This window comes from Papio anubis, chromosome 12 (genome assembly GCF_008728515.1).
Source record: "Papio anubis isolate 15944 chromosome 12, Panubis1.0, whole genome shotgun sequence".
NCBI lineage: Eukaryota > Metazoa > Chordata > Mammalia > Primates > Cercopithecidae > Papio > Papio anubis.
The window spans coordinates 14112215-14139477 of NC_044987.1; the positions used below are offsets into that span (position 1 = coordinate 14112215).

At 35.9% G+C, this 27263-nt stretch overlaps 1 protein-coding gene across 6 annotated transcripts in view; it reads right to left on the bottom strand.

The window, feature by feature from the left end:
- The window catches only part of ARHGEF12 (Rho guanine nucleotide exchange factor 12), a 147566-nt gene that overhangs the window by 48044 nt on the left and 72259 nt on the right, over window positions 1–27263 (bottom strand). For 4 of the 6 annotated variants that reach the window (XM_031652869.1, XM_031652868.1, XM_031652873.1 and 1 more), the window contains 7 exons: window positions 16033–16131; window positions 15034–15083; window positions 12476–12533; window positions 8649–8827; window positions 7378–7455; window positions 7062–7181; window positions 5365–5505 (listed from right to left, as the gene is read on the bottom strand). In XM_031652869.1, the coding sequence (XP_031508729.1) occupies window positions 5365–5505; window positions 7062–7181; window positions 7378–7455; window positions 8649–8827; window positions 12476–12533; window positions 15034–15083; window positions 16033–16131 (725 nt within the window). Of the gene's footprint in view, window positions 1–5364; window positions 5506–7061; window positions 7182–7377; window positions 7456–8648; window positions 8828–12475; window positions 12534–15033; window positions 15084–16032; window positions 16132–26901; window positions 26954–27263 lie in introns of those variants that run through there. The other 2 variants (XM_031652871.1, XM_031652870.1) reach the window with 2 other exon arrangements.

The following is a 27263-nucleotide window of genomic DNA, read 5'->3' on the forward strand; positions in this document are numbered from 1 at the left end:
TGTGAAAAAAAATTGCTCTGAATTTCATATTTGTATTTACAACTACTAAATATCTTTCATAAAATACTTGGTTCTGCTACCTTTTCTTTACTTCGACAAGTCACTTACTCTCTCACCTTTTCAGTTTTATGTTGATAAACAATACAGAGTCAACAAAACAATTTTACCTAATCTCCAGGCCTGGAGGTTACTTTGTACCAAATTACTAGATATATTGCATACCTCAAACTCATTATGTCAAAATCAAACTCTTTTTTTTTTTTTGGAGATGGAGTCTCGCTCTGTCACCCAGGCTGGAGTGCAGTGGCATGATCTCGACTCCCTGCAAGCTCCGCCTCCCAGGTTCACGCCATTCTCCTGCCTCAGCCTCCCAAGTAGCTGGGACTACAGGCACCCACCACCATGCCCAAATAATTTTTTGTATTTTTAGTAGAGACAGGGTTTCACTGTGTTAGCCAGGATGGTCTCAATCTCCTGACCTCATAATTCGCCCGCCTTGGCCTCCCAAAGTGCTAGGATTACAGGTGTGAGCCACCGCGCCCGGCCAAAATCAAACTCTCTTTATTTATCTTCCTTAACCCTTACCTTCTCAAACTATCCTTTCTATTCAAGTTAAAAGCATTTTGCCCTACTTATGAGTACAATTAAGCTTCTACTATTCTGTTACTCCCTTCATGTGAAAGGTGGATTTTAATACATTTATATGGTATTATATAATACCTAATACGGTTGTTCTTCAGTATTTGTGGGGGAATGGTTGCTCAAGTCCCTGATATAAAATGGTATAGTATTTGCATATAAGCTATGCAAATCTTCTATGTATTTTAAATCATCTCTAGATTACTTATAATACCTGATACAGTGTAAATGCTGTACAAATAGCTGTCACACTGTATTGTCTAGGGGATAATGACTAGGAAAAAAGTCTGTGCATATTCATTACAGATGCATTTCTATTCCTGAATATTGTGATCCACGGTTGGCTGAATCCACAGATGCTGCCCACAAATACTGAGAATGGACTGTATAAAATATAAACCATATGGGACGCAGAAACTCACTTTGGGGAGATGAGGAACACCCCAAAGCAATGGGAGACATTCTTTAGAGCAACCAAAAATGAGGAAGCAGAGACCTAACGAATGCCAACAGGGAAGATACATTTTACCTATGCATGTACCCAGATATCTTGGTGGTATCACAAGATATTTCTGCCACCAAGAGAAAACAGCAGTTTCAAATGTATGCCCCACCTTGGAGAAATGAATGACTGTCAGGTCTTGGACAAGATATATAAAAGATTAGAATAATTCTGTCACAAAAATCAAGAAAGCAATTAAAGATATTGGAGGGGCATGTCAAAAGAACACAGGAGAAAATTTGAGAGGGTTCCCACCAACAAAAAAAAAAAGAGTAACTCATACGGAAATCCGTGAGTTCAAAATATTACACACATACCCTTCCCACTTGTCACCTTTGGGTTTGTAAGAGTATCATCTCTCCTGAAAAGACTCTTCTGAAAAGAATCAAGGGAAGTATTTACCCTACATTTTCTGCATAAGCTATATTTTAGGGTAACCTATTAGCTAGTAAGGGAAATCATTTCTTGTAACACAACTCCGTGTAATAAATACAGAAATAATGACAAAATTATAATAATAACCTTGTGAAACTCAGAATTAAACAATGGATCTAGGCATTCTGATCACGAATGGCATGTGAAAACATTTCATAAAAGCTATTTGATAGGGAACATTATAATGAAGGAAATCATGCTGACATCACCTAAACACCTTAAGCTTACAACCACAGTAAGACAGCCATTCACATCCTGATGTGATATAATGAGATGTACACAATATCATCCATGAATTATTCCAAATAACAACTATCAAACCTAACGTGAACAAGACTTGTAGATTTAACTGGGAGTTTTCAGAAAATCTAGATAAAGTAACATGTCATACGACACCATGAAAATATAATTAGAAAATGGGTTGTTTTACTGAACATATGACCCAATTTCTTTAACAACAACAACAAAAAAATGGCCAAGGAAAAAAAAGAAGGAAACTATTATAAATTATAAAGACTTAAAATGACTTATCAACCAATGGCAATATGAAAGCCTTGACTGGATCCTGAATCAAATAAACTGTAAAAAGATCATTATAAAACAAGGTAATAAAACTGTGTATTGAGAAAATATTAATTCTTAGGATTTAATAAGAATATTATAGCTATATTTTAAAAACTTATCTCTTAGAGAGAGACATATTATTAAACTAATGCCTTGGATTTACTTTAATCCAGTGTCTCGAGGATGTAAGGAATAGCGGGTACAAACAAAACTGCTAAGGCTAGGTTCTCAGGGACCTGAGGAGGATTATGTTAGTCTTTACTTTTGAATATGTTTAAAAATTTTCCAAGATAAATAGTTTTTCAAAAATATCACTCACAAACTGAAAAATCAAAAGGAGAGATGCTCTGAATTTTAGATGATGATTTGTTATCAAGTTGCTTCTCTTGTGAGAACTGGGTATCAGGGCATTCTTTAATGCCTTCTCCAAGGTAAGCAAAAGTAGGAACTTTCACAAAACCACCAGGAAATTATTTTATAAAAATGAGGAGACAATGAAAAAGTTAAAAGAACTGATTCAAAAGATAAAATGTAAAACAGTAATTCAAAGTACTGTTAAAACAACAACAACAACAACAACAACAAAAGCAGACTGATTCCTCCATACTTACAACACAATTGAAACAAACATGGAAATCCATAAGCTAAAAGCAACACATCTTTAGTCTCAAATGGACACTTGTAGAAATTAAACCTGTGTGTTATGTGTTCAGAAGACAGCCTAGCTTGGACTTTATCATTTCTCACTTGGATTTCCATGATATTCAGTTATTTATTTGGCCTCAGTTTCCTCATCAATGAAATGGTGATACTGTTTTTTTAAGATTATTATGAGTGTTAAAAAAGAGTATCTGTAAAGCATTGGATACAACCTCTGGCACAAAGTAGTTATTGAATAAATGCTAACTATTATCCATTCAGCACACATTTATTAAAGTTCCTATTAAGCCAAGCAGTCTTCTTTTCCTACAGATCTCCCTCTTTACTCCAAATTATTTTCCCCAGATACGTTTCTGATGGTGCCTGTCTTCTGCATGCAAAATAAAGTCCACTTTATTAATTGATTTCGTTTATTCAAATACTAAGCATCAATTACATGTCAAACAGTCTTAATTGACCGGAATGCCTATTTCTATACTCAACAATTCACTATTTTTTTTACCCACCCCTGAGACGGAGTCTTGCTCTGTCAACCAGGCTGGAGTGCAATGGCGCGATCTTGGCTCACTGCAACCTCCGCCTACCTGGTTCAAGCAATTCTCCTGCCTCAGACTCCAGAACAGCTGAGATTACAGGCATGTGCCATCACACCCAGCTAATTTTTTTTGTATTTTTAGTAGAGACAGGGTTTCACTATGTTGGCCAGGCTGGTTTTGAACTCCTGACCTTGTGACTGGCCTGCCTCGGCCTCCCAAAGTGCTGGGATTACAGGCGTGATCCACTGCGCCCAGCCGACAACTCGCTCTTTTATAAGATTATATTTCTAAGTCACATGTTTTATTGCAACATTCCTCTAAATACAAGATAAAATTCAAATTTCTCATTCGTATCATTTGCTCTGAATGCCTACAATTTGCTACACTTTGGAAACATAAAGTCAGACAAGACAGTCCCTCTGCTCTCAAGGAACTTCCCATCTCATGGTAGGGACAAGCCATGAAAACAGAGAGGAGACGCGGCAGTAAAACAAAAAGAAGAGTACGAGAAGCATTCCCAAAAGCAGTATGTACTGCTAGAACAAGCTGAAGCCCTTTATAACCTGGACTCATGATTTGGCTTCTAAGATAATCTCTAGCCATTTCATCTATAACCCTAATACACCAGGTTGCCCTAAAATTTTCACTGCTCTCTCAAAATGTTTTGCATTTTCATACCTCAGTGCTCTTGTTTATATTTAGATTACTGGTATTTTGGAGCTAGGCAGAAGTAGATTACCTATTGCCTGAATAAGTGTGGAAAGTTAACTCCCTTTGTTAAAGTTAATTAACTCAATTTTTTCTTTTGTAAAGTTACAGTAACAACGGTACTATTTCATAAGGCTGTTCTGAGAATTAACTAAGGAACATAAAACACATCACTGTGTATGCGATATATACCCAACAAATATTAGCTATTACCATTTTTTCCTTGAGCCCAAACTGAAATTTTCCATTAAAACCTTTAGCTAACCCAATCACGAGACTCCTATCACCATCTTTCAAAAATAAATAAATAAGTAAATAAAAACCCACAAATCCTCAGTTTGTTTTTTGGATGAGGAACTGGGTCATTGGGCGTAAGCCTCAAGAGACAGCCTGACTTATGGCTTAGACCATGGATTCCTTTTTAAAAAACAACAAAACAAAACAACCCCCATCCCAACAACCTTCAGTAAGAGAGAAACTTCACATTGTTAAATAGTAGATGTGTGTATATGTAACAGAAGTCCCAAGAAGTGACATCTCTTCTATATGCAAAGCACTGTATTTCCTATTCTTTTTTTTTTAAAGAAATATAACCCACAAAATTGATTTCATGACCCACAATTACAAAACATTCGTTCAGACAACTTCCCTCATCACTTTTAAAGAGGGTGATCTACATTTAAGTCATTATTCCTATCACTGCATACAATTTACAAAGTATTGTTGAGTAAATAATACTGAACTTAGCTTTTAAGTATTCATATGTCTATGGTGCTACATAATATTCAGCTTGAAATGTTTTATTATCGTCTTAACAGATACTCATGTTCATCTGGCAGTTTCTGGGTTAATCAAGAAAGTGCTGTTACTAAACCTGGGCTATTAACTGAAGCCTATCTAACAGGACTAAGGTTTTTCCTCTTGGTAATGGCAAAGTGCCCCATGATTCAAGACTGAGTCACTCTGACCACAAATGGAATATTAACATGCTCTTAAAGATATCAACAGTTGGTCTCTCGGTTCAGTAAGAATGCACTGGCATTAGTAACTTCTCTACCCACGAACAAGATGCCTGCTGGGAAATTCCATCCCTGTAAAAGAAACAGTTGGCAATGGGTGTTCAAGGGAAAAAGTGAACTCTGGAATTAAAAGCTTATATACAACAGTATCCAGATTTCTGTTTATCAAATTGGTATATTAAAAATGTGGATGGTAAAAAGTGCTAAGACACCTCTAACTCACGTCACTTAAAATCAAATCTAGAAAGGGTCTGTAAAGAAGAATACAGAAGAAAAAAGATTTAGAACACTGAATACTTACATCTGCATTGTCACTACTGGGCCGAGAAGCATCTCCACTGCTACAGTCAGTCCTGCCCAGGCCATCTCCAGGATCTGTTTCTGCCTCACTGACTGTTAGGGCGTCACCTAAAGGTCTGGAGGGTGTAACTACAGCTCCATCCTAAAACAGATTAAAGAAAAACACACCCACACAAACACATAAAAGAAAACTTTCATTACTTGCTGCATAAAGAAATAGAGTGGTACTACAATCTACATGGAGACTGCTAAAAGTTGGACATTCTGATGTGCTCAAGTATGGTTAAAATTCTACAAGTAAAATCCATAAATAACTACTAATTCTGGGATTCTAAAATGGCATGACCTTAAAGACAGGGCAAGTGATATTTTGGTAAAAAGAATATAAGTTCAAACTTACAAATATAGCAAAAAGGTAAAATGTTTTGTTAATTGATATTGTCTGCCCATTAATTAAGGTTATTACCCTACAGTTTCTTGTTAACTACCTTCCAACGCTTCAGAGTGTCAATCAATGGTCAATTCTGGGACATAATGCTATAACATAAATTATTACAAGCATTTAGATCAGGTTATAAGCATTTATTTATTTATATAATTTGAGACGGAGTCTTGTTCTGTCACCCAGCCTGGAGCGCAGTGGCAGGATCTTGGCTCACTGCAACCTCCGCCTCCATGGTTCAAGCCATTCTCCTCCCTCAGCCTCCCGAGTAGCTGGGATTACAGGCACGCACCACCAAACTTGGCTAATTTTTTTATTTTTAGTAGAGTCGGAGTTTCACTATGTTGGCCAGGATGGTCTCAAACTCCTGACTTCAGATGATCTGCCCGTCTTGGCCTCCCAAAGTGCTGCGATTACAGGTGTGAGCCACGCATGCCTGGCCAGGTTATAAAGATTTAGATAGCTGCCCAAACAGGGTAGGAATATTGTATTTGTCTAGTAATAACATAAAACTGTCAACATTACTGAGGTGTAACACGCAAAATGTGACATAGCTAGTGGGACTGAAAGTAATGAAAAAAAATGGAATGAAAAGTATACTAAACTAGGATGTCAGGGGAGCTTATATACTGTATGGTCTTGTATAGATGATTTAAGCAGTTTAGACCCTAGGTTTCTCAACTATGTATTTTTAAATCAAAAAGTAAGCAGATTAGGCTAGCTTTTCAGCTATATGACCTCAGACAAGTAATGTGATCTCTCTAACTCTCTCTAAGTATATATGTAAACTGGAGGAAAACAACCATAAGTCACCTCAGAGATGTTATGCAGATTAAATAAGAAAATGCTTGTCCATATATTTAGCTCAATGCCTGTCATTTTAAAATCTTAAATTCCTACTTAAAAACATATCAACTGTCATTCTGTTTTACGATGGCAGAATGAACCACAAAAAAAAAAAAATATATATATATATATAAATACATTTTAGTAGTTGGTCACATCAAAGCAGAAGCACTCAATTCTTTTTTACATTATTATGGAACAAAGAAATGTGATATCATGAGCAAGCAAACAATCAGACGCCCACATTTATTTTTGTTAATCATTACTTCTGTAACATCCTTAACAGGACATCCTGTTGTCCTACGCTAGAAAAATAACTTTAAAAAAGTCAACTGCAACATTCTCTGACACATTCCCAGAAGAAAATTCTCCTGCAAAAAGTTGGGTAGCACTTGTAACAGTAATGCTACCTGAGCAGAGCCTGTGGCTTTGGATAACTGCTCTTGCAGCTGAGGAATGTGTTTCTTGGCCTCTTGGATCTCTTTTAGCAATCTTTGGGCAGGTGTTCGGTTGTAATCTTCCTGCAATAACTGAAAAGTTATAAAAATATTTTCAGAATTAATTACTTATGTAAAAAAGATACAGAAATAGTCCATTCTTAATCAATAATATAACTAATGGCATTGGTTACAATACTGCTTGATTGTGACTATGATAAACAGCAACTCAACCATGCCCACTCACATTTTTACTGGCCTATATACAGCCCTACTTCTCATTTAATACCTGTAGCCGTTCCTGTTCTTTCTGTAACATTTTTCTCAGAATTTCTACTTTCTGGTTATGAACCACATTGTTTTCCTCCTAGAAAAGAAAAAGATAAAAAACAAACAACAACCAGTATAGAGAAAATGAAGCTAAAATAAATAGAGAAAATGTGACATACAAAGTTCTGCCTTGGCTCCAATTATCAATACCTATTAGGTTTTTATTTCTGGGTTATGAGGACAAACTTTTAGACATGACACTTAAAAGACAAGAAACTACAAAGAAATGTCTGCCCTTCTATTTCATCTTTACTAAACTAGATTCAAGAGAACATTAAATATTGATATTGGAGAAATTAAGTTGTCTTAATATAAGAATAGTATCTTTTACTTTCCCTCATTCGGATCTTTACTATCGATCCCCATGCATAGCTCAAACTCCCAGTACCTCTTACCTGAAATATGAAGACAGCTCCCTAATTCATCACCCATCATCCCTCCTTGTTTCACAACCCTATAATATTTTACCAAATTAGCCTTCCTATAATCCTAGGATAATCATGTACTCTTTTGCTTAAAAAGAAACAAAGTTGAATGGATTCTTACTGCTTATCTAGTTACATGTAAATTAGCTTGGGAGATGTGACTTTTCAAAATAGTCAACCTACTGTTTTCAAGTTCATCTCCCACTATGTACATCCTTAACAGGCACCAACCAAACAAAAATCCTAGCTACTTCTCCACAATATTTGATGCTTTCTTGGCTCCTTCTATTTATTGTTCTTCTTCTATGTGCTTTCTCTCTCCTTTGAATCCTCATAGAACTTAGTATTTTTTTGCCCTCATAATGTCTACATTCTGCCTTGTATTATAGTTACTTGTATACTCTTGATTTAATCTCAATCAACAAAGCTTTGTTAAGCACCTTCTACATGCTAAGCAATACTTCAGATGCTGGAAACATAACAGTAAACTAAATAAACAAAAATCCCCGCCCTCCTAAAATTACACATTCTAAGATGACTATAACCTTGGACAGAAGAGTACCTTAACTATATTTTTGTGGGTGGTACATTGTTTTATATATGACAGGTGTTTAATACTTGTTAAATTAAATCTGCTATGACAATATTCTAATCATTCCTATTATGTAATTTTTATATTAGTAAATCATTTTCTAGAACCTTAAATTTAATTAGTTCATCAGCCTAATACTTGAACACTCTTAATATAAAGTAAACACATCCTTATAGGACTGAGTATTTAACTAAGAAATTTCCCCATTCTTACCCCCATGAGCACAGGACTAGTGATTCTCTCCATATTCCCAGATGCTCCAGGTGAATGAGGAGATGTCATGATGGGAGACATATGTCCAATGACTGATGGCTCTACTTCAGAGTCGGCAAGTGGAATCTGGGGCGACCCAGGTGGGCGTCCCTGAACAGTGAGAGCTACATAGGAACCAGCTTGGGGTGGGGAGATGGAAAAAGGGAAGGGAAGGGAAAGTAACATTGTCAAGAAACTTTTCATACCATTTTACTACTTAATCTTTGATAGTTCTAAAAGATCCAGTTATATAAGACTGTCCCATCATCTGCTAATCATTTCTCTACAGAAAAAAAATTAATTTGTCATTTCTTTTATGATTGCCCTAAAAATCCAAAAGAATGATGCCGTTTTCAGTGGCAAGTTACTATTTGTAAGATCAGATATTACTTAAAAGCAAATAAAAGTTATAACTCCAAGAATATATTTTCTTAATTTAGAGGAGAGTTAAAATCAACCATCTATTAGTGGCTATGTTTAATTAATTTCTTAAATGTAATTTAAAAAAAAATCATCTTCTTTTTTTTTAATCAGGGTCTCACTTTGTCACCCAGGCTGGAATGCAGTGGCACGATCTCAGCTCACTGCAGCCTCGACTTCCTGGGTTCAAGCGATCCTCCTCCCTCAGCCCTCACAAGCACCTGGGATTTTTTTTCTTTTTGTTTTTAAAGACGGGGTTTCGCCATGCTGCCCAGGCTGGTCTTGAACTCCTGAGCTCAGGTGATCCACCCACCTCAGCCTCCCAAGTTGCTAGGATTACAGATGTGAGACACGGCACCCAGCCTAGATCTTCGTATTTTAAGATGATACTAACTAGGCATGGTTTAGTGAATATGCTAGAATATAAAATGTAGTTTTAAATTAACTTTACAAAATGAGTATGACCAAAAAATATTCTACAATAACAGGGAAAAACACAATCAATGATAAGTAGTAAATTTTAGTGGAAAACATTTGGAGGAATGGACAGGAATTCATTAGACCTATTATGGGAGTGAAATATCTAGACAGCAAAAATCACCATAATCAGGCCGAGCATGGTGGCTCATGCCTGTAATCCCAGCACTTTGGGAGGCTGAGGCGGGCGGATCACGAGGTCTGGAGATCAAGAGTAGCCTGGCTAACATGGTGAAACCCCGTCTCTACTAAAAATACAAAAAATTAGCCAGGCGTGGTAGCACATGCCTGTTGTCTCAGCTACTAGGGAGGCTGAGGCAGGAGAATCACTTGAATCTGGGAGGCGGAAGTTGCAGTGAGCCGAGATCGTGCCACTGCACTCCAGCCTGGGTGACAGAACAAGACTCTGTCTCAAAAAAAAAAAAAAATCACCATAATCAGAGTCACAGTAATAGACATAGCAAAACTTTCTTCTTAGACATTTCAATAGGACTTTCAAATGTATTTTACACTTGTCTCCCAATTTAACCCTCCCATGGAAATCACTATCAATTATTTCACAGTGTTTTGGCATTCTAAAAACTATTTTTGCTATGTATAATAGTCACAAGTGTTATGATTTGGAGGAATTTTACATAGAAACACTTTCTAAGGCTCTTCAATCTTATTGCTGTCTATCAGAAAGTCATCTATTATATCTCACTTGCCTATGTACTTGCTTATAATAGCTTCCTAGCTTTTCCCTTCCTTTCTTTAGCTGTTTCTAAACTGCTCTGATTTGATATCACTTTTATTATATCCAGAATACGCATTAAAAAGTAGGACATGCAGGAACTCTGTTACATACACCCAGGCTTTAGGGATGTCAAATTTATATATGTTTTGGATATGCAAAGGTTTTTAGGATGAACTTTAAGTTTTTAGCTATGCTCTTACTATTGGATAAGTAATTTATTGCTAGAATCCCAGGATTTAATTTTTTAAGTAAAATTTATACTGGAATGAGCAAAAAATACAACCTAGAAAGCTAAAGAAATGTTTTTATACATCTCAATGGACATCAGGCATAAACTTATTAACATAAACCATATTTATGTAGCACATAACAATTTATAAATCACATTCTCATTAAATAAGTGGTCAAATTTATTCAAGTATGGGGATCTAATTTTGATCCCTGCACTCTTTTAAAATAAAGTTAAGAACACTGATCAAAGTGACCATTTGGAGCACTGGTACTCTGATGAAAAAGTTTAAAAATTTTCATAGTTGCTTAACATAGCAGTACAAAGGCCAAGAAAAAAGTTAGTTTATTAAATTTCTCCTGAAGATGTCCATCCACCCAATACAGAGAAATAGAATTAAATAAAACAGTAGTGATTCTGCTTGATCACAAACAATTGTCTCTTATTTCTAGTCTACTTTACTGTGGAATAATCTGATGTAGAAGATCATAAATTCTTTTTTTTATTCCTTTTTTAAAAATTTTCATTCAGTTTAAGCAGTCTCTTGCTCTCTTTTTAAGAGATACAGTAACAAATACATAAGGCCCAAACCAGGCCAGAACAAAGAAAAAGGAAGTTACATTTTAGGTGGTGGACTCCCATGTGACGTTCTTTACTACTGTTATAACTGTCATGCTATTTTCCATTCAATATGTGAAGCACTTAGAAAATACAAAATCTTGGCCAGGCGTAGTGGCGCATGCCTGTAATCCCGGCACTTTGGGAGGCTGAGGCAGGTGAGCCCAGGAGTTTGACAGCAGCCTGGGGAACATATCAAAAACCAGTGTCTACAAAAACAAAACAAAACAAAACAAGACAAAACAAAAAACAAGGTGGGAGGATCACTTAAACCCAGAAGTTGGAGGCTGTAGTGAGCTATAATTGCACCACTGCATTCTACAAGACCCTGATCCCCCCCCCCCCCAAAAAAGAAAAGAAAATATAAAATCTCTCTTGGAAAGCAGGTAAGGTTAAAGGGTAACAACAAAATGAAACCAAAGCCCAGGTTGGGGAAGGTGTAGCACCTAGACTTCACCTGACTCAGATTCAGATGACCCACCCCATCACCACCTGCCAGCAAAGCTCACAGGGCCACTGAACCTTCCCTTCTCCCTGTGCAGATGGGAAAACTGAGGCCCTGTGAGTGGCTGAAGCCTGGCTTGACCATACCTCACTGCCAGCTGAAGGTACGTGAATTTACCTTTGACCCTGCAAGTGACGGGAGGTTAGCTGCAGACTCCCACTGCTTCAAGCCTGGTTCTCCACGGAGAACTAAGTCCACAGAGAACTAAGTCCAAGTGGGCTACTCATCCCTAAACCTGAAGATCACAAATTCTTAACCTTGAAGATTTCCAAGAGAAGATCGCTACTCTGGATTATATAATCATTTACTTATCTGAGGGAAAGTGATTGTGCTAGATGATTTTTAAAGTTTCATTTCAGTTCATCAGGCCATATGTCTGATTTCTCAACCTCCTTCCTCTCAGGTGACTCACGCATTTCTTTCGAATATATGTATTCAATTTTACCAAGAATGACAGGAATATTATAATCAACCATATAAATGGAGTTGACAAAAGATAGTTATTAGTAAGTTAAGAGTTTTCACCTCAGATTTTCCTTCAATGCAGGGATCAGCAAACTCCAGCCAAGGGCCTAAACCAGGATCACAGACTTTCGGTAAATAAAGTTTTACTAAAGCACAGCCACAACCATTCATTTACATATTGTCTATGGCTGCTTTCATGATACAATGACAGAGTCGGTAGTAGACTATACAGTCCACACAGCCTAAATATTTACTATTTGGCCTATTACAGGAAATTTGCTGATCCTTACTTTAAGGGTTTCAGAAAACAATTAAAACTAAGAATAACATTCACCTACATCTGATTAGCTTCACCACCTCCAGATGATTTGAATGAGTCACCAGAGTTCCATTCACCTGTAAGAAAACGAAAGGAGTGTATGTCATATACATCCTATTGAGACAATGGATAAAAGGACTTCAGGAATTATCATACATAATATAACCAATTATAATATAGTAATCACATTACATTAAAATATTTATGTATTTGATTCAATATTCATTTTCACACCATGATTCTACAGGGCATATTCGGCAACAAAATGAACTTAAACATAAACCAAGGCCTTGACATACAAAACATTACAACTTATTCACCATGACAAATGACAAAACATAACATGAAAAAGATTTACAAATCCTTCATAGCAAAGGGCTCATACAAATAGAAAAGATCTCTTTGCTTTACTAAGTCATCAATTTGTCAAAATTAATAATAAATAAAAAATAATTTTTAAAAGTATTTCCACAATATTCAATTTGCTTTTAGTTTTTCAACCATGACCTAATCTTTACAAAGAAAATTAATTTTCAGACCGGCTAAATGTAGAAAAAGTTATCCCGATTCTGAATTAAACCAAACAAATCAAGGCAAAACTATCAAATGTGGATTTAACATTAATTTTTTGATTAATTCTCTGATCCAAGTTATCTAAAATTCAAATACATTAGTGTAAAAAACGGAAGTACAAGTATACTCAACCTGCCCCATGAGATAGTTACTGTTAGCTATGACATTTAATTTTGGAGACACTTTTCTAGTATACATACACCAAACAGACACATAAACGTTATACATTACAACTGGTTTTTTCCTGGAAAAAAAACATAAAACTTTTTTCTCACTGTACGGCAGCTATCTTTCAATAAAGGTACACACTGACCTAAACCACTCTTTTCAAAAGCTGCAAATGAAATATAATTTATTTCTCTGTCCCTCAGTTTATGCAGTTATATAATAAAGCCAATACAAATTTCTCTGTACACATGACTTCACATTTGTACACTTATTTCCTCAGATAAGTTCCTAAAAGCAAAACTGCTTGTCACATGTTATATACTTTCTTAAAGGCTTTTGATACATATTCACAGACTTTCATCCAAACAGGTTTTACCTAATTCATACTCATAATGAACTCATGAGAATAGTCATTTTACCATACCCAAACTATACTAAATGTGTATTACCAATCTTTAAATTTTCTGACAGCCAAATGTATTTTTCACCTATCATTTTAATTCCTACTTCTTTGTTATCAGTGAGGTTGGCCATATCCCCATTAATATGCTATGTATTTCAATTACTTTGGGGAATTGCCTGATAAAATTATTTGCCCATTATTCTTTTAGAATATTTATTCCTTTCTTATAATTTAAAAGTGTTCTTTAAAATTAAGGATATCTGGTCTCTGATACATTTCAAATATTTCTTCCAAATTATTGTTCAAGGTATGTTTTCTTATGTAATAATAATTTGATTTTAAGTACTCAAATTAGTCGATTATTTCAAGAATAGTTACTGACTAACCCATTCTTTCTCTACTGATCTGAATTCAAAAATCTATTTCTAGTCTCTCTGTTGTGTTCCACTGGTAGGTCTATATATAGATTAGAGTCATATACATCTCTTCTCATACATACACATACATATAACGTATTTTTTTCTTTAGTGATTCTTACATCTTTATAAAGTTCACCTGGTAGAATAATCAAATTGTATCTACCACTACAATTCTATTTGCATACAGGTCAGGTATTGCTTATCTGAAATACCTGGTACCAGAAGAAGTGTTTCGGATTTTTTTGAAGTTTGGAATATTTGTATATACATAATGATACATCTTGGGGATGAGACCCAGCTTTAAATATGAGCCTTTTATGTTTCATATATACCTTATACACATAGCCTGAAGGTAGTTTTACACATTTTAAATACTTCTGTGCATGAAACCAAGTTTTTTGTTTTGGTCTGGTTTTATTTACTGTTTTTTAAAGACAGGGTCTCACTATTTGCCCAGGTTGAAGTGCTGTGGCTATTCTCAGGTATGATCAAAGTGCACTGCAGTCTCAACTCCTGCACTCAAGCGATCCTCCCACCTCAGCCTCCTGAGTAGCTGGTAATACAGGCTCAAGCTACTGTACCTGGTGAAAACAACTTTTGACTGTGACCCATCACATGAGGTCAGGTGTGAAATTTTCCACTTATGGTTTCATGTTGGTACTCAAAAAGTTAAAGAGTTGGGAGCATTTCAGGTTTCAGATTAGAAATGCTCAACTTTACTTTGATGAGAATTGCTTAATAACAGACTAATCTGGAGAGAAATGACCTTTCCAACATTGAATTACTCTCCTACTCAAGAACATATATTCCTCCATTATTTTCAATCCTTTTATTATGTCCTTCAGTAAAGGATAATATTAATTTTACAACAAATGAAATAAGTTTTTATAGTCAATAGATCTATCACAGGTAATATGAAGCTTTTTATAAAAATCCAAGTGAAAAAAGCAGAATATGACCAATATATGTTGTTTTTTAATCCTACCGTAAATTCTATAATAGGCTTTTCCTTACCTTGATGATTCGATCACCTGTCTGTACTCCAGCCCGCATGGCTGCTCCATCTGTATGAGAAATTACTTATTTAAAATGTGATTCATTTGCATTTATTGATCATCTTCCTGACAGAGGAACAGTAAAACAAAGTGGTTAAAAACATGGGCTGTCCTTTGGGAAGCTGAGGAGGGCAGATCACGAGGTCAAGAGATCAAGACCATCCTGGCCAACGTGGTAAAACCCCGTTTCTACTAAAAATACAAAAATTAGCTGGGTGTGGTGGTGCGTGCCTGTAGTCCCAGCTGCTCAGCAGCCTGAGGCAGGAGAATCGCTTGAACCCGGGAGGCGGAGGTTGCAGTGAGCCGAGATTGTGCCACTGCACTCCAGCCTGGCAACAGAGCGAGACTTGATCTCAAAAAAAAAAAAAGGCGGGGGCTGTAAAGTCAGACTTTACATTCAAATCCTGCTTCTACCACTCACTAGTTGTGTGACCTTGGACTGATTTTATGTTTTTTTTACTCTAAGCTTCAATATCACCTATAAAATGGGGATAAAAAAATTGTCTACCTCAAAATTATAGCACCCAACATAAAGGAAGTATTCAATATATGGTAACAGCAGTAGAAAATATTGTCATTGTTGTTTTGGGAAAAGAAATGGTATTTTTGAGGCCATAGCTATCTCTTTAATCTGTCTTTGCCAAAATACCACTGGTGCCACGAAAAACTGAAATTTCAGAAACTTGTGTGTGGACAATAAAGTATCACGACCAAGGAGTCACATGATTTCTAAAACTATATAAAAACTGATTTTCTAACAAGTACAAAAAAAAAATCAACTAGAGTAAATTCCTTCCTATAACTATGACATACATTTGACATATAGACGAATCTAGCACAATAGTCCACATGACCTGCAATCTATGTAATTATTCTATTCTTGGGAATTGCCATTATTTAAGCTTTTCTATTCTTACTCTGTTTACTGAGTGATAAATTGTTTTTAGAAATGCCTTGCCTTCTTTGACAGACTGTACGAAGACTGGATTGTCTCCACTGACCGTCAGCCCAAATCCATTGTCATCTTTCTGGATGACTACGCAACGTTGAACAAGACCTGCACAAGAACCACAGCATAAAAAAAGAAGGAAGAGAAAACAGAGAAAGGAAAAGACAATAATTATATATTAGTAATAAACTGTGTTTCATCTGGAGAAACACAAAACAGCACATGTAAATCCACAAGGTAAAATAAGAACACTAACCCCCATCAACAAAGCAAACACAAGAACACCACAGAGTCACACATACTGTTTTCTCACTGGCGAAGTATAATAGAATTGCTCCAATATTAAAAACAGCTATGGAAAACTGCAAAATATTAAGTATTAGACATGAGACAGCTAGAAGGAAAGCCCATTCACATCAATGCTATTTCTCCGTAGTATAAAATTCTCCCCTCCACCGCCCCCCACTGCCCTGTGTTTTTGGTACCCTAATTGGTGTTTAACCCAAGAAAAATCAACTATCTTAGGACATGTGGCTAGGAACATCTCAAGGCAAATTCTGGAGAAATCCAGTCTTACTCTCAAGAAAATATACTCAGGAAAACAGTAAAAAGAAAGGAGGTACTTACAGAGTACCTGAAGCTATTCCCCGAAGAAGGGAAGAGAAAGGAAGAGTTCAGGGGGAAGAAAAACCCTGGCTTATAGAAAACATAAACAGAAAGGAGAAAAAAGTAGGAAAGATAAAGAATCTATGAGCTCAACCAGTTCCTTCATCTCTTTCATATACTTACCTGATTCCTAAAGGAGAATCTGTATTTCTTCTAAACAGCAAATGAAAACTGTCATTTGAGAGACAAGGTGAGAGAAAGAGGGCCCCAGCCAGAGGAACAGAAATGTCCTGCCAGAGTAGAACCCTGATTAGTACCCAGGGCTGTTTTATCATAGACCAGATCTGAAGATCTTGAACTCTGTGTTAGCCAGAGACAACATATATTTTCAGCTTTGCAGGATCTAAGCATTTCACCGAAGTCAATATATAAAACAGGTAAAGCAACACAAAGATAATGATGATTAGAAAATAAACACTTTTTCTAAAGATTTTTATACAAAGAGCTACAATCTTTTAAATAAGTCTGATTTACCAACCAAACAATACGTTAAAGATATGTTAATAAAAAATATATATAGACTGTGTGTACAATGGCTCACAGAAAACATATACACATAACAAATTATATATATACACATACACACAGTGTATATACATATCAATTCTTGCTGATAATGACACATCATGAGTACATGAGCCTACTGTAGCTTAACATAAACCTTAACTCTTGAACTCATGCTCTACACAAAAATTAAAGCAGATCATGGGCCTAAACACAAGCTAAAATTTTTCATAAGGTAACACAGAAGGAAATCGTCAAGACCTTAGGGTATTAAAAAAACAAAAAAGGAAGAAAGAAAGAAAAAGAAAACAGATAAAATACATGTAACAAAATAGTTTATAACATTAAAAAAAGACCTGAGGGTGGGTTTATAAACCATAAAAGAAAAAAAACCTAGGAAACTGGACAAAATTTAAAACATTTGCTATTCTAAAGACACTGATAAGAAAATGAAAAGGCAAGCCACAGAGAAAATATTCACAATATAGACACCTGATAAAGAATTTGTATCCAGATTATATGCAACTCTCCAACCAATAATGGAAGACAAATGTTAAAGGGGGCAAAATAAATAATAAATAAATAAACACATCACAAAGATACACCAATGGCTAATAAGCACACGTAAAGGTGCTTAACAGCTGCAGTCATCAGGAAAATACAAATTAAAACCACAATGAGATACCACTATATACCAACTAGTCTGGCTAATCAAAAGAAGTGGCAGCAAAGAGGTGGAGCAACTACAACTCTTACAACATTATAACATTGCTGGTGGGAATGTGCTAACATTCTGGAAAACTGTTTGGAAATTTCTTATAAAAGTAAGCATATATTTACATACGATCCATGAATTTTACTCTCAAGAGAAAAAACAATTTGTGTCCACAGAAAGACATACATGAATGTTCACAGCAGTTTTATTCATAAGAGCCCAAAACTAGAAACTCAAATGTCCATCAACAGATGAATGGATAAACAAACTGTGATATGTCCATACAATGTATTAGGAAGGAAAAAAAGAACTACTCATACATACAACAAACACAGATGAATCATAAAAACATCACGGTAAGCAAAAGAAGCCAGTACATAAGAAAGTAAACACTACATGACTCCAACATAGAAAAGGAAAAACTAAACTAAAACAACAAAAAGCAGAATAGCAACAGCCTAGGGGAGAAGTAGGGAAGAGGAGTGGGAATGACTGCAAAAAGAAATGAAGGAACTTTCTGCAGTGATGGACATGTTCTGTTTCTTAATTAAGATAATGTTTACATGAGTATGCATATTCATTTGTCAAAATCTTCTAACCAAACACTTACAATTAGTGCATCTTATTTTACGTAAATTTTACCTCAATAAAGTTGATTTTCAACATTTAAAAATGTGTTACCCCTAAATTCTAGAGATTTCTAAACACTAAATAATTCACATATTCACCACTCTCACAAAACAATAAATTGTAATGAGGGCAGAAGATAACAGAATTCAACCTTTTTTATCTGTTCAGTGTTACTTCCTTCAAGTAATTAGGACAACTATAAAACAGGATATGAATACATAAATCAAGTAAAAAAAAACGCATTCTTTATAAATTTCTGGTGTGTAATGAATAGAATTAGAGATTCAGGCCAGGCGCGGTGGCTCATGCCTGTAATCTCAGCACTTTGGGAGGCTGAGACAGGTGGATCACCTGAATGAAGTCAGGAGTGAGACCAGCCTGACCAACATGCTAAAACAAAATCAGCATGGTGTGGTGGTGCATGCCTGTAATCCCAGCTACTCGAGAGGCTGAGGCAGGAAAACTGCTTGAATCCAGGAGGTGGAGGTTGCAGTGAGCTGAGATAGCACCACTGCACTCCAGCCTAGCCTGGGCGACACAGTGAGACTCCATCTCAAAAAAAAAAAAAAAAAAAAAAAATTACTAGACTAACCAGCATTTTACAGGAATCTTTTAAAATCCATGCTTACTTTTGGAAACAAATATTTCACAACCTCCCTTACAGTTACTTGAAATTTCAAAATAAATTAGACATTGTGACTTTAAAAATCAAGGCAATTATAACACTGAATACATTTTTTCATACAATATTTGTGCTTCTCTGTTCTTCCACTCCACCTCACAAAAGCTGAAAATTAATGAAGTAAAAGTTTCTAATATGGGTGATTGCAGTGCTAAGCAAACTGGGCTTCTTAAATAGACCTTTTCTCAGGTGCCTGCAGAGAACAGGGCGCCTATAAAAGATGAGGGAAAAGGGTATTTGAAGTTAAGGAGTTTGCTATGTCTGTACCTTTCACTTGAATAAAAAATATATAAAGTAGTTAGCTTAATGCCTAACGAATATTAAGGGTTCACACATGTTAAATATTATTTTATTATGATTGGGGGGAGGTTGACCTTGGATTTTCTCCTCTATCCATGCTACTAGTACAATTATAAGTACTTTTATGTTAATAAACTCCTATCAATTAATGCAAATGATCCTTAAGAGGATCAATTCTGGCTGGGCGTGTATGGGAGGCTGAGGTGGGCGGATCACAAGGTCAAGAGATCGAGACCACCATGGCCAACATGGTGAAACCCTGTCTCTACTAAAAATACGAAAACTAGCTGTGCGTGGTGGTGTGCGCCTGTAGTTCCAGGCTACTCAGGAGGCTGAGGCAGAAGAATCGCTTGAACCCAGGAGGCAGAGGATGCAGTGAGCCGAGATCACTGACAACAGTGAGAATTTTTTTGAGACTCCATCTCAAAAAAAAAAAAAGAGGATCAATTATGATTTATGTCTAAGTTTTGTTTTTTAGCAAACAAGGAAAGTAGTTTTGGATGGGTAAGGAAGGGAGAAGGGAAATTTAAAGGGGCAGAGCTTCTTGTTGTAGTTAGCTTTAGAAGATGAGAGACAGCCGGACGTCCTTAAGAAAGGAATCAGTCTTCTTACAAGCTTTTCCTAAATATGTAGACTGAAGTTAGGTGTCCCTCTTATAGACTCCCACTGCACCCTCTGTATACTCCTATTGTATCACCCTTACTCACACTGATTTGTATTTGTTTTTATTCTTTCATTAGATTTTATGCTCCAAAGGTGTGGGGGCTGTATCTTGATCACAACCTTATCTCAGAACCTTGCATATATTCTGGGACAGAAGGAAACTTAGAAAAATTGCTTATGAATTAATGAAATTCAGACAAGTAGACGAGTCTAGAGATGAAAGGAAACTCAGAAAGGGAGGTCATCAGAGAGAAAAAAATAGCACCATGCACAGTCAATTTCATAAATATGCCTAGAGTCCTAACAGATTAATAAGAATCAAGAAAATCTATTAGTATTACTTCAGAATACAGCAAACCTGTTTTCTCCAATTCATAACAGTCTCAGTCTGATAACCTTCCCTCTTAATTACAGCTAAAGGAGAAGATGAGGGACAAAGAATAAAGAGGAAAAGGAAAAAGAACCATGCACACATCCCATTCAATTTTTTCTTCTCCCCAAATCCACTATATTAGCCACATTTACTATTTTATATTTACCTGCTAACGTGAGACTGATGTACTTGAACATGTACTTTAAATCAGTAGACCAATATAAAAAGAAAACATACCTTACACATACAGTCAATTCAAAATCTATAAAATACAAATTAACAATACTGTTCTGTCCCGTCTATCTGTGGTATCTGCATAAATTTAGATTTGTGGTAACAATTAACTGAAAACGAAGCCATCCTACCACTCAAAATTCAGAAATCCAGTCCTTCAAACGCTCAAATCTATTATGTTCCCTCTCATTCAAAATCAAATGAAATGTTTTCCCTTTTTCTTCAGAGAAATATTCTGTTTCTGACCAGAAGCTGTTTTAACCCACCACAGAGGGATAAATTCCACCCTCTGTAAAACTAAAATCATCACTACTGGCTAAATTATCATATCTTTGAAATATCCTTTTTGACATACACACACAAAAATCCTACTTCTTTTGTTTGTTTTAGCAAATTTGCATTGAGCATCTGTCCATACTAGTTATTTAACACTGCAGTCCATAGGTGCTGTGAAGAACCCAAAACTACTTGGAGTCTTTGTTCTCAAAGAACATAAAATCCTGGCAGGACAATACTGAAAACAAATGGAGAAAAAAATGAAAATGTTTAAGAATCAAAGAATGGTACAGATAATAGGCCCTGTATGTTACAGAGAAAGTCAAAGATAAAAGTAAACTCATAACTCCAAAATAGCAATCTTCAAATTTTATTTTAAAAAATCCCAAAAACCAGCTTTCATCATTTTTACTTTTTCCGATTTTTACAACTCATATAGTCCATGGTTTTGTTTTGTTGCTAAATCCTTTATCGTCTGGTATAAAGATTATTAACCATAACTACCATACAAATGTATGTATCTGTGAATATGAGTTTTGCAAGGCCACCTAATTACTCTGATATGTGCTATATGCCAGCACTTTGCATAGACACAGGCAGAGTGTTCAAAAAGTAAAACCAGTGAAACTTAAAACTTCCTTCAAACATAATCCTAACAGGCAGGCACAGTGGATCACACCTGTAATTCCAATGTTTTAGGAGGCCAAGGCAAGAGGACTGGTTGAGGCCAGGAGTTTGAGCACAGCCTGGGCAACAGAGCAAGACCTCTTCTCTACAAAAAATAACAGTAATAATAAACACATGTTTTTCAAAAAAACAAAAGACTTAGTCCTAGTAATACTTCTTCGGTCCCATTGTTCTTGGTGCCATATGAGTATTTCTTCACAGCTGTTTTTTTAAGTGCATATAGAGTAATGGTAAATAAGTGCATACCTCTATCATTGCCCTTATCAAAATGTATTGCAATTCTTTTGTACTAGACTGTGAGCAACCACAAAGCAGGTACAGTCACTTACATCTTTGTATCTCTATCCCTTAGTATAGTGTCTGTCATATAATGGGTGCTCACGAAATAGTTATTAAATAAATTTGAATTTTATACATGAAGGAAATTTTAAATAAACATACTCAAACACTTTCTAATTAGAAAAAAAATCATAGCCTTGAAGACTATGCAAAGTAGAGAAACATTTCTATAAGAACACTAATTAACCTTCTGCCCTGGCAAAATTCCAACTATAATAATTTGATTTTCCATCTACCCCAAAATAACTCCTCTAGTTACAAAAAAATGTTTATGTCCTGTCTCTTAGAAATCATATTTTGCCTAGAAGCTGATAAACCTGATATCATGCTTCATCTCATCAGTGAAGTAAAGATGTTATATCAAATTTACATAAATACTATCCTTTTCTAAGTTTTATTTCCTTATCATAACAAAAGACATATTTTTTCTGTTATAACAATGTGGCATTTAAAACCAATATAAAAAGACTGCTTCCTTCTTACTCAATAGATAATTACCAATGATCATATTTTGAAAGTGAAAAAAAATGAAGTTTCATTCTATAACTATTCCTGAAAGAAGGCCATAACTCCTACAATGAAAACAGAGTATGGAGCATATTAATGAAAATGGAGTGTTAAACATGTAAGATAACCTGTTAAATCTTCCATATTACATGGACTTTAGTGAAAGCACATTAGTCTTTCTTCACCTTTTATTTTATTTCATGACCAAACTTCTCTAAGTTTCACCTCTTAAGAATTAGCTTCAGGGAAGGGAGTGGAGAAGGGCCATGTGCAACTTCATAAAAACAGCTCATTTTAAACTGGTGCCAGACATACATGTTTTATGAGTAAGACCTCAGATAATCCTTTGATTAAGAAGCTTCTTGATTCTAAATGCACAATCTTGCCAGCAAGAGGAGCCTTACATTCCAAGTATGCTGATTTCATTCTTTCAGACCACTACCAGAAAAATGTCTCTAAGTTACATTTTCTTCTATCTTAAAGTTTTTCAGAAGGAAAGAAAGATTCAATTAGGATAAGTCAAGATCTTATTCTATCAATTTTCTCTACTAAAATACTTCCTATGTCAATCTCAACAATCATTCATTCAAAACTCACTTAATGAGGGCCTCCAATGTGTTCAGCATTATGGGAGATGTAAAGATAAACATAAATACAAGTAATTAAATATAAAACAAGATGACAACATTCAGAAACAACAAAAGTAGCTGGGCAATCCTAGGAAAAGGCAGTACTTGAATTGAGCCTTGAAAGATGAGTAGGATTCTAAGTTATAGGAGGTAAATCATTCAAGACAACAGAAATGGCATGTGCTGGCCGGGTGCAGTGGCTCAAGCCTATAATCCTAGCACTTTGGGAGGCCGAGACGGGTGGATCACGAGGTCAGGAGATCGAGACCATGCTGGCTAACACGGTGAAACCCCGTCTCTACTAAAAAATACAAAAAACTAGCCGGGCGATGTGGTGGGCGCCTGTAGTGAACCCGGGAGGCGGAGCTTGCAGTGAGCTGAGATCCGGCCACTGCACTCCAGCCTGGGTGACAGAGCGAGACTCCGTCTCAAAAAAAAAAAAAAAGAAATGGCATGTGCAAAGGAAGAATGCCAACACGTATTTGGAAAATGAAACTCTGAAGGAGAATCAGAGTAGAATAAATTGGAAACAAATTGTGGCATTATCTTAACAACTACCTGTACTTTCTTAGCAAGTGAATGACCAAATTCTTACTTTAGTATTATTAATCTGACAAGTCAAGGCAGAATATAGAATGGAGAAAAGTTAATGAATCAATGTGAAACTGAAATAAAAGTTATGAATCTATTAAAATAATCTAATAAAATGATGGACAAGGCAGTGGGGTTGAAACCAAAGAGTGAAGGATGAAAAATATTATGATGGTAGAATCAAGGGGACCTGGCACATAGCTGACCACAGGGGAAAAGGGAAAATGGAGAAGTCAAATATAACTTTAAGGAAATATAAGACTAGGTGAATGGAAGAATGACAGTGTCATTAAAAGAATTAGGGAAATCAAGAGGAAGATTGATTCGCAGCTGTAGAGAACAATGATGAACTCCAGTTCGGTCACTCTGAATTTATGGGACACTGAGACTGGAGAATGGAAGAAAGATTGGGGACAGAAACTTGGGTCATGCCTACATGTATAAGACAAGAGGGAAAAAACAAATAAAGAGAGACAAAATAATTACAAAGAGTAAAGAACCAGGTTGATGTAATATCATAGAAACCAAAGAAAAGGCGTTTTGGCACAAATGGAGGAAAGGCCACGTGAGACAAACAGCAAGAAGGCAGCCATCTGCAAGCCAGCAAGGGAATCCTCTGACCTGACCACACTGACATTCTGATCTTGATCTTCTAACCTCCAGAACTGTGAGAAAATAAGTTTCTATTGCTTAAACCACACAGTCTATAGTATTTTGTTACAGTGGCCTGAGCACACTAAGACAGCTCTGAAAAGAAATAAATTATTTTCTTGCACCGAATACTGTCAGCAGGAATCTGTCCATGACACCATGACAGGGGTTAAGCAGCAGCTATGGTCTAACTCAGAATTCACTTGCTGAATCTCTCATTTCCTACAGTAACCCACAAAAGTATTATTAAAATTAAGTATTATTAAAATTGTAGATCAGAAAACACATCCATACACATTTAACAGACTCTAACAGCTAGAAAGGGAAAAATAAGGGGAAATGGAATAAATAACTGACTGACAGCACTGGGCAGAAATGTAACAAAAAAAGTCAATACAAAGCAAACACTTTGTTTCCTTTTAAGATGTACAAAGTAAATCTATTTCACAAAGTAGCTCTAAAAATGCCTAAGAAGCCAGGTGCGGTGGCTCATGCCTGTAATCCCAGCATTTTGGCAAGTCAAGGTGGGAGGACTGCTTGAGCTCAGGAGACAGAGACCAGCCTGGGCAACATGGCAAGACTTTGTCTCTACTATTTCTTTCTTTTTTTTCCCCCCTGGCAAATCATTCCTTCAACAACCTCATCTCTATTAAAAAAACAAACAAACAAAACAGCTGGGTGCGGTGGTGTGCACATGTAGTCCCAGCTACTTTGGAGGCTTAGGTAGGAGGATCACTTAAGCCCAGGAGGTTGAGGCTGCAGTGAGCCATGATCATGCCATTATACTCCATCCTGGGCCACACAGCGAGATCCTGTCTCAAAAAAAAAAAAAAAAAAAAAAGCCAAGAAAGTTTAAAATAAATAATATGTGAGTAACTAGCATTTTTGTTAGGTACCCAGCTAATGAATTTTTACCCCAAGAGAAAACAATGTATAATTTCAAAAGTTTGAAATGGGCTTATAATAAGACTCTACACTAAAGTAGAATGTCACCAGTTGCTATGATTCTACTCAGTAGTTTCAAGCTTTTCTGAATTTCCAGAGAGACTTTTTCATCTATGTTAACTGTATGTAATCTAAAGAAGTCTATTCACACAGGTTATAAAATATTTGTAATGTCAAAGAGATTTATGTTAGCATACTAATTCTGTTCTAATCAACTCATCCCTCCAACGAGTGCTTTTTGAGGACTTGTGGACTCAGTTCCTTCCAAAAAAGGTATTTCAAGGGTTCTCAAAAAACACACACACAGAGAAGCCACACCTTACTTCCCGATTACCACTTAAAATGTTTCTATCACTACCAAGCCAATGGCATGTCTGAACTAGTATTAATATTTCTATCACTGTTGAGAAAAATATTAGTATAATATTTCTAGTCAGAGGTTCCTAAATTGTTAGTCTTCATCCAAAGCACACAACAAACTTCTAAATACACATCGCAGATATAGGAAAATGGAGAGGAAGATGAAATAGAACACTGCAAAGGCTACTGAAAAAGAACAGAGCTATAAAGATAAAGTTCATGTTCCTAAGGAGAGGATAAACTGTAGAAAGCTCTTTATACAGAACAGAAAGATAGAGTCTCGAGGAATTAGGTATTTCTTACTTATCAGTAGCCGAAATACTCTGGAAGGAAGAAAAAGCGTAAACTTGATGTGCCGCAAGGCATAGTATACATTTACTGCTGAACTACTGTAAAAGCTATACACAGAAAAAACACTGGTCACAAAAACCCAAGTAAAGAACCATGTCTATATGTCTTAACATAGCAGCATTAACTGGTTTAGAACCAAATACTGAGCTTTCATAATACTAAAAAGTATCTGTTGTTATGGACTCAAGTGCCAGCAGATGTGAACTGTCAAATGTCTTAAAAGGGGGAGGGCAATTCCTGTATTTTTTCCTCTCCTATATATCAAGCTAGGAAACATCTGCACCTGGGGGAGCTTCTACTCTATAGACTTGTGGCTCTATTAAAGATGACCTGACTTCCCTTTGAGGCCAAATTTGGAATCTTCCTAAAAAAAGAAATAATTTATCAGTCTTTCAGAATTATTTTTAAAGTCTTAGCTCCAGGTAATTCCTCTCCTATTCACTTTTCTCAAAAAACAAAAAACCAAAAAACCCCGAAACAAAACCCTAATCAGATCCCAAAAGAAGGAAAGAGGGCAGGTAAAACTGCAAAGGAAAAGGAAAAATAGGTATGAACTTCACAAATATGGTTTATTGTATCTTTGGAAGACAGGACACAGTCTATAAATATTAGCATTTCAATCATCTGCTGCAAAAGTTGACCACTCAGGTTAAACTTGCTCTTCGTTAAGATTATTTTTAAAAGGTACCATTTTGAAAATTTCCCATTCCGATTAAGCTTCAGAGAAATTTCTCAAAGGCATAAATTCTTCAAGCTATGAAAATAAAATACTTACGTATTTTTGCCATCGTGGATAAATTATACAAGAATGACTTTTCCACATGACGAGGCAATTAAAACTAAACAAACAAAAAATGAAATAAAAATTCCAAAGAACTGCTAATACATCTAAATTACGCCAGCATTATACTTAGAGGAAAAGACTTAATTCCTCAAATTCTTCATAATCCAAACTCTGCAAATGAGACGTGGGAAGAAGATGACAAGAATTCAAAGCCCATTCGTGTTATTTGGAGGAACCTGACCCAAACATATTAGAGATAATCACCTTCCTACCATAAACAAGATGGGAGAAGATGGGCAATGTGGCCTACTCTTAATCTACAATGTTAGTTTCTAGCAACCTTAAGCTTCCAC